Source organism: Urocitellus parryii, chromosome 3, assembly GCF_045843805.1.
Source record: "Urocitellus parryii isolate mUroPar1 chromosome 3, mUroPar1.hap1, whole genome shotgun sequence".
Lineage (NCBI taxonomy): Eukaryota > Metazoa > Chordata > Mammalia > Rodentia > Sciuridae > Urocitellus > Urocitellus parryii.
Window position 1 is genome coordinate 202,949,240 of NC_135533.1, and position 14,960 is coordinate 202,964,199.

At 45.7% G+C, this 14,960-nt stretch overlaps 1 protein-coding gene across 1 annotated transcript; it reads left to right on the top strand.

The window, feature by feature from the left end:
• Nucleotides 1-13,195: 13,195 nt before the first annotated feature.
• LOC113183545 (cathelicidin antimicrobial peptide-like) lies at nt 13,196-14,960 on the top strand. The gene is made up of 4 exons (XM_077795691.1): nt 13,196-13,393; nt 13,937-14,044; nt 14,191-14,262; nt 14,823-14,960. Exons 1-4 carry the CDS (start codon nt 13,196-13,198, stop codon nt 14,958-14,960), a joined length of 516 nt encoding a protein of 171 aa, XP_077651817.1.

Here is a 14,960-nt window from a genome sequence, read left to right on the forward strand (position 1 = left end):
GCAGGCTACCAAATGCTCCACCGCTAGCTGCATCCCCAGCCTTCACACCTAATTTTTAAATTTTAAGTTTAATTAATTTGAATAACCACATGTGCTACTGGCTATAATATTGGCCATTGCAGGCAATTGACTGCATTAATGCAGAAATGAGCAAGGTCTGATGAGCTGGGAGTGGTGAGAAGAGTTTGTTAGGGCCGGGGTTGGGGAGGAGGTGGGGAGCCCAGTGGTGTGGGTCTAGAGGTCACTAGCAGAAGGTGAGCAGCAGGCAGCCTGGCACAGTCCCTGGCCACCTAGAGGCACAGAAGTTGGAGCTGCTCAGGGTTGGGAATGGGAACAGACTTAGGGAAAGGTCACTGTCAAGAAGTTTGATGTCTTGTCTTCCTCATTGGTGACAAATTTGGGGTTGGGAACTTAGACTATGTGAAGTGCCCTGGCCCTGGTGGATATTCCTGGATAGGACAGAGAATGACTGACTTAGTATTTCCTAGGAGAAAACAAGCTGTGGTTTGATAGCTCCCCCAATCCCCACTGGTGGAAGACAGAGGGGTCCTGTGAGCCAGAGAGAGAACTTAGGAAATACCCAGGATCCCCCTCATGGTTGGACAGAGCTCCCACCTCCCTGGACACTGTGTCCCAAGAACCTCTTGTGAATCACTCCAAGAAACAAAGGCATTTTTTTTTTTTCCCCCAGAAATTACCCAATGCTACTTATACTCTTTAGCTTTTCCTTTGACAAATCCTTCCTGAACCTGGCTCTGGGTCTGCCAGCAGCTGCCCTCGTCTATCTGAATCTTTCTGAGGGCAGAGCCCAGTGCCAGGTCCTGAGAGGGTGCCAAAGAGGAAAGGGTCCCTGGACACCTAGGAAGTCTGTGGGCTGAAGGGAGTACACAGTCTTGTCCTCTTGTCCTTGGGAGCTCCTGTCTGAGGGACAGACAAGTTTGTCACATTAGGGAAACTTTTGGCCTGGGGAGGAGGAGTAGCCCCTCACTGAAAGCCTGAACAGAAGGGATAACTTGGAGAGTGCCTGTCTGAGGGACAGCACAGGCCTCTGTGACTCTTGCCTGAGGAGACAGGTGGCCCCACCCTGGGGACTTGTCTGACAGATAAACAGACTGAAAGTGGGGTTGGTGAGCTGTCTCCAGTCTGATGTTGGGGTGGGGTCGGGGATGCATTGCTGAGGATGCTATCTGGAGGTGATGTTGGGCAAACTTCCTAGAGAAGTTGGCTCTGAAAATGTGTCCAGGGCTTGGGTCAGTGAGAGGAGTTGTTGGCAACGTTGGGGCATAATTTTCAAGTTTTTCTGCAAATGGATGTGTCTGTTTGGGTCAGTTGGGCTAAGGCAGTGCAGAACAAAGAGACCTGACCCTGACCTCACTCACAAAAATGCCCAGGAGTCTAGGACTTTACAGTGAACATGGAATTTCTCACCCATGGTCACATTTGTCCCCACACAGGCATTGCAGGTCACGTCATTCCCATCCTACAGACAAGGACATTCACAGGAAAACAAAGCAACTTGCTCCAAGTCAAGCAACTGGTGAACTGATGGTGCTTGGGACACCCCCCTACCTCAGGTCTTCTGGCAAAGCAATCCTGCCAGTGAGAATAAAGCCTCAAAGGGGGTATTGTGCAGAGACTGGGTAGAGCCTGTGGCTGGCACCCTCTGCTGGCCACAGAGTACAAGTGCACTCTGCCTGTGGCCCAGGAACAGGAGGGGAACTTCTGTCTCTGAACATATATCTGACCCCAGTGCATTGCTGTCCAGCAGAGTTGGGGTTTCTGTTTCCAATTTTGCTCAAGAAAACAGACTCGGGGAGGGGAGGTAACTTGCTAGAAGTAAAGGTTGAGCTACCTGTGCATGGCTGTCCCCTGTGTCATCCTCGCTTAGCTGCTTTGCAGAGTTGGAAGTCCATTGGGGTCTGTGGGAGAGGGAGGGCTGACTGCTCAGGCACTTTAAGCACACATGCTATGTGTCAGGTATTGCGTGCTCACTCTTTGTCACTGCAGTCCACACAGATCCTCAGGGGGACTTCATTCTATGGCAGAGTGAGGGAGGTTAAATCGTATCTGTGAGCAACTGAGCAAGTTGGGATGTCTTACATCTAACTGCTTCCCTCCTCTTGCTGGAGGGGTCACACAGGCATGTGACCTACATGTTTGCTTCTGTAGTGTGGCATAGGGAGATTCCTGTGATGGTTGGGCTTGTGAGCCATTACTATCTCTTGGCTCCAACTAGCAATAACACTTGAGATTCTGTAATAAAATATTTTATTTATGCTGGCCTTTAAAATTCCATCATCAAAGTCTTTTTTCTTTTTTTCTTGTTTGATCCTATAAAAATGCAAAAGCCTTTTGGAGCTCACCTTGTGTAAAACCTTCATTTGGAGGATTGCAACTTCCTTGAGAGACATCAGCTCATGGCGTAAGTCACCAATTTCACTCCCTCCCGGGGTCCATATTTACTTCTGAAGTATTAACCTAAGGGTTCACAATAACAACAACTAAAGCAGCAACTCATATATACCGACCACACACAATGCTGCATTTGGCCCAGAAAATAATTCTATAAACAGGTCCTCTCTGTAAATGCTATCCCCATTTTTACAAGGAAAGAGACTAAGGTGCAGAGCAGTTATGCCTGTGTTCAGGACAAACCATACAGCTAGTCACAGCAGGGTTGAGGCCTGAACAAAGACAGCCTGGTGCAAGGGGCAGATTTATATATATTTTTGATACCAGGAATTGCATGCGAGGCAAGTACTCTGCCACTGAGTTATGTCTCCAATCCAGCTCCTTTTTGTTTTTTCTTTTTTAGTTGTAAATGGACACAATTCCTTTATTTTGTTTACCTGTTTTTATGTGGTGCTGAGAATCAAACCCAGTGCCTCACATATGCTAGGAAAGCGCTCTGCCACTGAGTCACAACCTCAGCCCTCTTTTCTTTTTCTTGTCACCCACTGAGAGAGGGATTCTGGAATGGGAAGGGGCTCCAGTATCTGCTAATTCATGGAAGATCTTCCAGAGCCTTCAGTGGCCTTAGAGGCTTGTTTCTCTGATTGCAATGTATAGGAGATGGTGCCTCTTTGGTCTGCAGGATGGGATGAGCCTTTGGGAAGGGTTGATATTGGGACATAGGGATATTTGTCCAGCTCTCAAGACTTGATGTGAGAAGTTTCACTTTTCTCCCTTGATTCTGATTTTTCTTAGAACCTCCTGATTACCTTGTTAGAGGGTGAGACATATGAAAAGGAAAGCTCGTGTGAACCCCTCTCCTTTCTATGGGTTCTAAGGCTCTGGTCAGCCTCCCTATCTTACATGATGGCATGATGGACTCCAACCAAATATACCCAGCCCTAGAGGAGACTCTCATGAATCTGGTAAGCCTGGGCCCCATGTTGTGGCCCACAGTGGGGGATATGTGTGCCCTCAAGGCCAAACTTCTGTTTTTTTTTTTTTTTTTTTTGTAGTGCTGGAATTTGAATTCAGAGCCTCCTACATATTAGACAAGTGCTCTACCATTGAACGCCATTTCCATCCCCAGACTTCTAACTTGTATCATGGGACTGGTGTCAGTCATTTGGGCTCTGAAAGATTCTAGGAGAAAGGACAGCCTAAAAATGGCTGAGGTAGAATGTCCCCTATGGCTGGCTAGGAGGGACTCTGACAGTGCTGGATCCCATCTAGAGGGATGCAGGAGGAGGTAGGTCTCATTCTAGTCTAAGGACTAACATGCACACCCACTTCTGTCCCAGTTTGGCTTCTTGGAGACTCCTAAGCTGGTGACGAAGTAAAGGAACCAGTAGAGCCCGAAGGGGCCCGATGTCCCTTTTCTGGATGATCCTTTCCCCAGCTGTTTTAAAGGGCTTGAAGTGCAAGTTGTGCTTGACCAATAGGCCACCGGGGTAACACAGGACTGTGAAACCAGGTTGCACAGCAGCCCACTTCTCCTTCCTCCCCCCAGGCCAGTGTATCATCAGTGTGTCCTTTCAATGTGTCCTGTCCAAGCCCCTGGGGAACCCATATCATCAATGGTCAAAAGTTACCCCAGACCTCATGGCCATATGGCCAGTCCACAGAGGAACTGGAACCCTAATTTGGTTCATTCCCTCTTACAGCTGTGTTCTCCCCCCTGCCCAACCCAGCCACCTCAGCTTACGATCTCAGCTACTGGACAAGGAATCATTTGAAGTTAAGTCAGGGGAGACTTTTTGGAGGCTGCAGGAGCAAAGAGAAGGAGGTTGATGAGTCTGGTTGGAGGCCAGGGAAAGCTTTGCTGGTGGAAGGATATACCAAACGGAAGGAAGCAGTGCAGAGTTGGGAGAAAGGGCAGGAGGCTTAGCAGGCCAAAGTGGTTGGGATGTGTGTGGCAGCCTGGCACTTGGGGTGTGCAGGGCTGTGGTGAGGGCCATGGGGAGAAACAGGGCTGCAGGCCTTGATGCTAGGCCCAGCGTGTGTAGGCTTCTAAAGGCAGGGCTTGAAATGGCCAAAGCAGTGGTTAGGAAGAGACCCTGGACAATGGTGTAGAGTGTTAGGAGCCACAGCAAAAATATTGATACAGGCACCTTTGGATTTTATTGACTGCCAGCCAGCAATTCACATTCATATGGTAATTGGACTCATGCTGTCCAGCTGGGCCCAATTTCAGGACTCAGGTTACTCATGTCACTCTTGTAATGGGAGAGTTCCCATTGGTTGGAAAAGGATGGTAGGAGGGTGTTCCGGGGGGAAGTGGAAACCCCCCCGGCTCAGGTAGACACACACGTGGCGGACCCACCTGTTAGGGAACGCACACGGCCTCTCTCTAAATAAAACTTTGTCTCAGTTTGACTGGCTTGTGTTTTTGTGCCCAACCGGGTTGCAAGATTGCAAGCCCGCGTGCACTGACAGCTCAGCAGGGGATCGCTCAGCAGGGGTGCCGCAGGCAGTGCTCGGCAGCAGGAGCGGGACTCAGCCGGCCCGGGGCCGGGCAGTTTGCGGCATTTTGGTGGCCCTGTACTGGGAACGCCCAAAACTTAAAGGTGAGTAATATCGCTCGCCCCTAAGGAAAGGCGACAGAATGGGTATTTCTGTTTTGATTTATTCTGCTTTTATTTCAGGCTCTCTAGCCTTACAATTTTGTCAGGCAAATTGGGAAAAATGGCTAGCTCAAGGTTTGAAGTTATTCGGCCCTGAGAGAGAGAAAATTGACATAATCATTTTCCTCCTCTCCGTTTCTGTTTCATTCTGTTTTGGCTTTCTTCTATCCTATCTTATTGGGTTACGTTACCTTTATAGTAGATTAGAATCTAGTAAAAAACAAACCGAAAAACTGTTAAGTAAATTGTTAGAGGTCCAGGCCATGGCAGAAAACATATTAGGTCAAGCAAAACAAAAGGTCTCTCAAGCTAGTCAGATAGAAGAAAATTTGAACAAGGCAAGCTCAGGGAAAAAACGGTCATCAGATAGGGAGGCTGCTACTAACTCCGTTCCACCACCAGAGGGCATAGTTCAACCAACAGCTTTACCTGCCTCCATAGATGATGAACGGAATCCTGAGGCAGGACCCCAAAAACTAGCATGCCCTGTAGTTGAGCAGGGAGAAGAAAAAGAACGAGTTTACCGTGCCTTAGATTTCAAAATAATAAAGCAATTAAAGGAAGCTGTAGCAGCCTACGGCCCGGCCGCTCCCTTCACAGTCAGTATGGTCGAATCTATTACCGGCTGGAATTTAACACCAGCAGATTGGGCTAACGTGTGTAATTCTGTGCTAAATAGAGGACAGTATTTATTATGGAAAATTGCCAATGAGGAATTTTGCAAGGAGACAGCTAGGCGAAATGCAGAAGCAGGTTACCCTGAACGAGACCTGAAGATGTTACTGGGAAAAGAGGATTTTCAAGAGCAGATGCATCAGCTCAGATATGATCCTGGCGTATACGCTCAGATCGCTATAAATGCAATTAAGGCATGGAAAACTTTGAAGGGACAAGGGGATTTTCAAGGTCAACTATCTAAGATAATACAAGGAGTTAATGAGCCCTACGCTGACTTTGTAGCTAGACTTATTGAAGCAGCCTCTGAGACATTTGAAAATACAGAACAGGCAATGCCATTTATAAAACAGCTGGCTTACGATCAAGCAAATCGTTGCTGCAAAGAGGTCATTAGACCGTGGAAACAGGAAGATTTAAACACATATATTAAATTATGTAGAGACATTAATGAACAAGGACAAGTCATGGCAGCTGAAGTAAAACAGGCTTTAAGTACCAAGCCAAAAACATGCTATAATTGCAATCAAGAAGGGCATTTTAAAAGAAATTGCCCCATAGGAGGAGGGTTTAACAAAGCTAGGTATCAAAAGAGTAGAATCCCGGGTATTTGCCCACGATGCCATAGAGGAAGACATTGGGCTAATGAATGCCATTCTCAAACCACCATAGAGGGTATTCCGTTATCAAAAAATGGACAAAGACCAAGTGTCTACCCACGATATCGTGGAGAAAGGCATCAGGCCCCGTTGTCAAAAAACGAATTGGAGGGCCCAATGCCCCGGGGCCCAAAACCACAAATATACGGGGCAATGGAGGAACCCAGCAGCACCATCAAGGTGGTGCCCAGGACGCATTATCCATCAGATCCCTCATCAGACAGACTAGAGGGAGCGCAGGGTTGGACATCTGTGCCTCTGCCAGAGCAGTATTAACTCCAGAGATGGGAGTTCAAATCATTCCCACAGGAGTAAAAGGACCTCTTCCCCAGGGAACAGTAGGCTTATTATTAGGACGCAGTTCTTCTACACTTAAAGGACTTATGATAAGTCCTGGGGTAATTGATCCCGATTATGAGGGTGAAATAAAAATCATAGCTAGTTCTCCAAGAGGTATATCAGTAATTTCATCAGGAGATAGAATAGCACAGTTATTAATAATACCAAGCCTACATGATAAATTTTCCAGTTGTAATGTAGAAAGAGGTTCCAAGGGATTAGGCTCCACAGGTGTAGATTGGGCTATGTTATCTTTAAATTTAGATTCTCGCCCTATGCTAAAATTAAATATTCAAGGGCATGATTTTAATGGACTGCTGGACACAGGCGCTGACCTCAGCATCATATCTCGCCAGGAATGGCCTAAGCATTGGCCATTACAGCAAGCGACCCAAACGCTTAGAGGCCTAGGAGTGGCAACTAATCCCCATAGAAGTGCAATGGTATTAGATTGGAGGGATCCTGAAGGATGTGAAGGAACTATACAGCCCTATGTATTGGACCATCTCCCCATAAATTTATGGGGACGAGACGTCCTAGATCAATTAGGATTGACATTAACAAATAACGTCAATCCTAACGCGCCCACTACTAGGGCAAAACAAGGCTTTAAAAAAGAAAAGAGATTAAGAGATCAAGAACAAGATATAACAGCACCAATTCAAGTAGATCAAGAGATAGATAAACATGGATTGGGTTTTCAAAAAGGGCCACTGAGACAATCAAAATTACTTGGAAATCAGAAAGACCAGTGTGGGTTCCTCAGTGGCCCCTAACTAAAGAAAAGATACAAGTAGCCCATGATCTGGTCAAACAGCAATTAGCGGAAGGACATATACAACCTTCCGTATCTCCCCATAATACTCCCATTTTTGTTATTAAAAAGAAATCTGGTAAATGGAGATTATTACAAGATTTAAGAGCCATTAATAATGAGATGGTTATTATGGGACCTGCTCAATCAGGGATTCCCCAACTGTCTGCTTTACCAAAAACGTGGCATGTTCTAGCTATAGATATTAAGGATTGTTTCTTCTCAATTCCAATTCACCCCGAGGATAGTCCACATTTTGCATTTACTATCCCTGCACTGAATCATGAAGGTCCTGATCAGAGATATGAATGGAAAGTACTCCCTCAAGGGATGGCTAACAGCCCAACTTTGTGCCAAATTTATGTTGATAAAGCAATCCAGCCACTTAGAAATCAAAACCCTGAACTACAGATATTTCACTATATGGATGATGTGTTAATGGCACATAAAGATAAAAACACATTGCTAGAATGTTATGCCACGCTTACAAACTTATTAAAAAATTATAATCTAGAAATAGCAATAGATAAAGTACAATTAAATCTTCCAATTAATTATTTAGGAGTTCTATTATCCTCAACCATGGTCCGTCCACCAAAAATTCAAATACGAGTAGATCAACTCAAATCACTTAATGACTTTCAAAAGTTATTGGGAGATATAAATTGGATAAGGCCTTATCTAGGCATACCAACAGGAGAATTAGGACCTTTATTTGATATTTTAAAAGGTCCATCAGATCCAAATTCACCCCGCATGTTAACGCCTGAAGCTAGAAAGGCATTAAAAATCATTGAAACATATATGGAAAATATGCATTTGGATAGAATTGATATAAGTTTGCCTTTATTATTTATTGTATTACCGACAAAAAATATTCCTACAGGGGTATTTTGGCAAAAAGGTCCATTATTATGGATACATTTATCTTATTCTCCTAATACTATTCTTACTAGATATCCTGAGGCTGTAGGGCAATTAATACTCAAAGGAATAAAAGCAGCAAAAGGAGTGTTTGGGATTTCTCCCAATAAAATTATTACTCCATATACTATGGATCAAATTGATGAGTTAGCTAATGAGTTAAATACTTGGGCAATAATCATGTGTAAATCTAGTGTTGCATTTGATAATCACTTGCCATCTAATCCTTTGTTGTCCTTTTGGTCTAAGCATCCTGTAGTTTTTCCAAAAATGACAAGAAAAACCCCTATCACAAATGCTCCAAATATATTCACTGATGGGTCAAATAATGGTACAGCAGCAGTAGTTACTCCTGATCAAACTTTTACATTTTTAGTACCCAAACAATCAGCTCAAAAGGTAGAGCTCAATGCAGTATTGCAAGCTTTTATGATGTTCAAAGATTCTACATTTAATTTATTTTCTGATAGTCAGTATGTAGTTAATGCTATCGTATCTCTTGAAGATGCTGGTAGGATTTCTCCTTCCTCTACTGTTTTCTCTTTGTTTTCTGCTATACAAAGTCTAATCTGGGATAGAAAGGATCCATTCTTTATAGGACATATCAGAGCACATACAGGATTGCCTGGAGCCCTTAGTTTGGGTAATGAACTAGCAGATAAATCTACACATGACATACATATTTTCTCCACAATAGAAGAAGCTATAAATTTTCATAAAAGGTTCCATGTCAATGCTAATACTTTACAAAAACGTTTTAAAATAACTAAAGAACAAGCCAGACATATAATAAAACAATGTCAAAATTGTGTGACATTTTTGCCACAAGTTAATCTTGGAGTCAATCCTAGAGGACTGATACCTAACCATATTTGGCAGATGGACGTCACACACTTGCCAGAATTTGGAAAATTAAAATATTTACATGTTACAGTTGATACTTCTTCTGGATTTTTGATGGGCTCCCTTCATCCCGGAGAAAAAACTAAAGATGTTATAGCTCATTGCTTACAAAATTTTGCCACTGTGGGTGTTCCTAAACAGTTAAAAACCGATAACGGTCCTGGTTACATCTCCAAGTCTTTTAAACAATTTTGCTCATCATTTGGCATTACTCATATAACAGGAATCCCATACAACCCACAGGGACAAGGCATAGTTGAAAGAGCTCATCAAACTATAAAAATGTACTTATTAAAGCAAAGGGAGGGAATTAGTAAGGGGTATATATCCCCCAAAGATAAACTTAAAATAACCCTTTTTACTCTAAACTTTCTAAATTTGGATTCATCAGGACTTAGTGCTGCGGAAAGACATATGTATCCGAAAAATGTACATAAGCCTAAGGTACTTTGGAAAGATATTCTAACAGGACAATGGAAAGGTCCGGACCCAGTAATAGTCTGGAGTCGGGGCTCCGTCTGTGTTTTTCCACAGGAGGAACAGCAACCAATTTGGATTCCAGAGAGATTAACTAAAACAATTTCTACAGAAAAAGAAGATGATTTGACTCAAATCCATAACAGCTGATATCCAGAGTTCCAGCCTGGCTATTCTTGCATCTGCGACAGTGATTTACCACGGTGCCTTTTTCAATATCTATTTTATTATTTGCATTTTTCCCACATCATAAAGTTCTATTTTATTTTATTTTATTTTATTTTACCTTATTTTTTAAGCTCATACAAACCTAGGTTAATGTTTTTCTGATCAGTTTTATTTTTTTGACTGTGTTTTATTTATTTATTTTTTTTAACTGTAAAGTTTTTAAACATTGCAATGGAGATTTCACCTAGCTATAGCTACAAGGCCTTTATTTACTATTGTCTTATATGTTCTATGTTATGTATGCTGTTTTGTGTTGTATGTGTGTATGTCCATATTTCATTTATAAGGAGCGCTCATGTATATATAGATACAAGTATTAAAAAAAAAAAAAAATTTAGTCACGTGACTTATATGGTTTAATTTACTTTAGGTAAACAGCTGTTATTAAATTTTGTTTTTAAAGGTGGTTAACAGATATGTTTGTTTACTTTCACCTTTCCTTTTCATTATATTTCATAATTCTGTTCAGGATAATGTCTCTTTAGCAACATGGCCATAATTCCCATCTCCATCCCAGTGCCGGTGAAGACTAAGACCAAACTACAACTTTTATGATAGCTATCACTATAAACTATATAAATTGATACATCAATCAAAATAACTCAATAAGACTGCTCAATCAAGGACTTAATTTACTTTGGGAGGAAATGGACATATTGATAGACTCCTCCAATTTGAACTGCTCAATCAAGGACTTAATTTACCTTGGGAGGAAATGGACATATTGATAGACTCCTCCACTTTGAACTGCTTACACAACTTGTCTGGACTATGTATCACCTGTATGCATTGTGTTCTATTTGTTGATACAGCGAACTGGTAGTGCTAAATATCTTAGCCGATGTGTCACCAGTGTTTCCAAAGGAGCCGTCAATTGGCTTGGTGTCGTGGCAATTCTGCGTCTTTCTCCCTTCTGCTAGTGATGGTCTGATTTTGGGGGCCAACAGAGGTGAGGCAAGAACCTCACCCCCCCACTGGCACCAAGGTTAAATTTGGGGGCCAACAGAGGTGAGGCAAGAACCTCACCCCCCCACTGGTGCATAGGCCTATTACACAGGTATGGCTATATACTGGACCGGTAGTCAGTGACGGGTATGATTCGGTTACAGTGGTATCAACCTAAGCCAGGAGACTGACGCAATAAGGTCAGTTTTCCCATGACGGGTAAGAACCATATGTGAATTGGACATACCTAACAGGCACGGTCCCTAGCCACATTTGCCTGTTGTTTATTTAAACAGTAGGGGGCAGATGTTAGGAGCCACAGCAAAAATATTGATACAGGCACCTTTGGATTTTATTGACTGCCAGCCAGCAATTCACATTCATATGGTAATTGGACTCATGCTGTCCAGCTGGGCCCAATTTCAGGACTCAGGTTACTCATGTCACTCTTGTAATGGGAGAGTTCCCATTGGTTGGAAAAGGATGGTAGGAGGGTGTTCCGGGGGAAGTGGAAACCCCCCCGGCTCAGGTAGACACACACGTGGCGGACCCACCTGTTAGGGAACGCACACGGCCTCTCTCTAAATAAAACTTTGTCTCAGTTTGACTGGCTTGTGTTTTTGTGCCCAACCGGGTTGCAAGATTGCAAGCCCGCGTGCACTGACAGCTCAGCAGGGGATCGCTCAGCAGGGGTGCCGCAGGCAGTGCTCGGCAGCAGGAGCGGGACTCAGCCGGCCCGGGGCCGGGCAGTTTGCGGCAGTAGAGGGTAGACTGCGGTCTGGGGAGACCCTGGAACTCAGGGAAGGTGGAGTCTGGAGGTTTGGGTGGCAATTCATGGAAGAGAAAGTGGGTGGTAGGGGAGATCTGAAGGGTGTGCCCCCAGGAGAGGAAGGAGCAGGTGGGCTGTTCCTCAGATTTTTAGCTCAGGGCTTATTTAGTGAGTATTCAACAGATCAGGTGAGGGAGCCTAGTGGGGACAACCAGGGGATTCATGGGAATTTTGAACTCAGAGATACAGACCAGGTGGTGTCTGGTTCGCTGTAACTGGTGTCCTGGGAGGGAGTGTATCCAGGAAGACTTGAGAACTTGGAAGAGAAGCAGCCCAAGCCCCTGATATTAAGAGGACAGCCCTTGGAAGAGGCAAAGACAGTAGGAAAAGCAGGAGAATGGCAGCCGGGGAGATGGGCCAGGGCAGTTTCAGGTGGAGAAGCTGTCACCTGCACCTATATACAGTAAGACAAGACTTGAGAGTGGTCACTGGACCCAGGGAGGGCTGGCCAGCCTGTTGGGGCTTGAGTGTGAGTGAAAAAGCTGATCCATCCAGTATAGACAGCCTTGCCTCAGGCTCAGGTGGGGAGGACCTAGGGCCAAAGGCCACATCTGCTGGGTGCGAGGGGTCCCAGGACATTTTTAGACCGCAAAGAGGCAACAGAGAAGGATCCAGGAGAGGGAGACATGGAGCCAAGTCCCTGAGTTGACTGAAGGCCAGGTACAGGGAACAGGGTGGTCCAGCCTTGAACTGAGTGTGGGGAAAACTTCTCCCTTGGGTGGGAGAGTATCTAGGGTAGGGGCACAGATACTGTTACTCATCAAAAGTTAATTGAAGCCAGGTGCAGTGGCACACCCCTATAATCCCAGAGGCTCAGGAGGCTGAGGCAGGAGGATCCTGAGTTCAAAGCCAGCCTCAGTAATTTAGTGAGGCCCTAAGCAACTCAGAGAGATCCTATCTTTAAATAAAATATAAAAAAGGGCTGGGGATGTGGCTTAGTGGTCAAGTCCCCCTGGGTTCAATCCCTGGTACAAAAAAAAAAAAATGTTAATTGAGTGTCCACTCAGACAGTGTGCAGGGCAGGAACTGGCTTTCTTCCTCTTTTCCCGGGCTCAACCCTCTTGAGCAACCCAGGCCATGAAATCTCCTGAGGCCATTTCAGGGAGATGGGGAAATTCTTTCTTTGTCTTGCACATCAGGCTGATCTGGCGCGCTGCCCAGCCCCCATGAGATGACAGCAGGCAGTGGGGCTGAGCTGCAGCCCAGGCCCTGGCGGCCAGCCCAAGATGGGGCTGGGTCAGGAGGGCTTGTGGTTGGGTCTTTGCATCAGGCTCAGGCTGAGCATAAAGGAGGCTCCTGTGGGTTGGAGGAAGCAGTCTTGGAGACCATGCAGACCCAGAGAGAAGGCCCTTTTCTGGAGTGGCGGTCACTGTTGCTGCTGCTGCTGGGCCTGATGATGCCTTTAGCCATAGCCCAGACCCTCAGCTACCAGGAGGCTGTGCTGCGTGCTGTGGATGGCTTCAACCAGCAGTCCTCAGATGCCAACCTCTACCGCCTCCTGAGCCTGGATTCCCAGTCCCGGGGGGTGAGCTGGCAGGGAGGGCTGACTCTGCTCTGGCTAGGATTGGCCACTCTGGGCTTCTGCTCTGTCTTCTGCCAGGAAAGCACTTCCTCCTGTTGGTGTGATCCTCCCTTTTCCAGGGAAACTTCCTGGAGCTATGTCCTCTCCTAGCGTGATGTTTTTCAACCTTAGCATTCTGTTGTGGCAGATGTACTCTATCCCTACTCCACACAGGCTGCAGGGACTTCTGGGACCTCCAGGGACAAGGGTGAGGTTATTGATTCTTCTGTCTCTCTGTATAGAGAAGGGCTCTGGCCAGGCTTGAGGTCCTGAAGGTCTCATCCTCCAGGAAGCCCTTGGTTTCCCTCTCTCCCAGAGGGGAGATACCCCTCATTAGGGATGCTTAAGGAGGTCAGAAAGGGGCTCATCTTCCTCCTCTCTGTTCTCAGTGCCTGGCACATAATAGATGTTGATGAAAGGCTGTTCCCTTGATGGGGATCAGGAAGACTGATCAGAGAAAGAAAAACTGGGCTCGAGCCTGGACTCCCCACTTCTTTCCTTGACCAGGATGAGGACCCAGATACCCCAAAGCCTGTGAGCTTCACAGTGAAGGAGACAGTATGTCCCAAGACGACTCAACAGACCTTGGAGCAGTGTGACTTCAAAGAGGATGGGGTGAGGTTGAGGCTGGGAGTGCTGGTGGGTAGGTACCTCCTGAGGAGCTGGATAAAGGGTCCTTGGAGAACATTTCCAGCCACCAAGGCAGGGCTGGGAGTTATGGTAAACGGTTTCCAGTTTGACTTTGAGCATTCCCTTTCTAGCTGGTGAAACGATGTGTGGGAACCGTCACCCTGGACCCGGCCAGGGACTCTTTTGACATCAACTGTGACGGGGTGAGTGGGCTATTCTGGGATGCAGGGGCTGATGAGAATGGCACATGGATAATCTGTCCACCAGTCAGCCACTGCCTTACCCAGAGCAGGAAAAACCTCCTTCTACCCAGGAGTCCTCCCTTAGCCTGATCCCATATCCAGGGCCAACCCTGCAATTCCTGAGAGCAGTGGTTCTTGAAGATTGGTCCTTACCTGGGAACTTGTTAGAGATGCACATTCTTGGGCTCCACCCAGAACTACTGAATGAGGCTCTGGCGTGAGGTCCAGCAATGTGTCTTTTAATAAGCTCTTCTGGAGATTCTGACTCCTGCTGAAGACTGAGAACACTGACTTAGGGTAGTGGGCTCTGAGGACCCTGGAGGAGCCCCTTGCCATTTCTGAGCCTCAATTTTTTTTTCCATCTTTTTATTAAGAGTAGGGATTCAGCTATGTGCTCCAAAGGTCACAGTCAGAAGAGGGTGACCTGGTACTCCAAATCCCCTGAGGGAGGTCTAAGTGGACAGGGGTCTTGCACCCTTGAGTGCAGCCCTTTAAGGAACTTGTTTCTTCCTGTCGCACAGCCCCAGCATTTCAAGAAAATTGCCCGGCTAGGTGGGCTCCTGAAAAAAGGTGGAGAGAAGATTGGTGAAAAACTTGAGAACATTGGCAGGAAAATCAAGGATTTCTTTCAAAGTCTTGCGCCCAGGTTACGGTCCTAG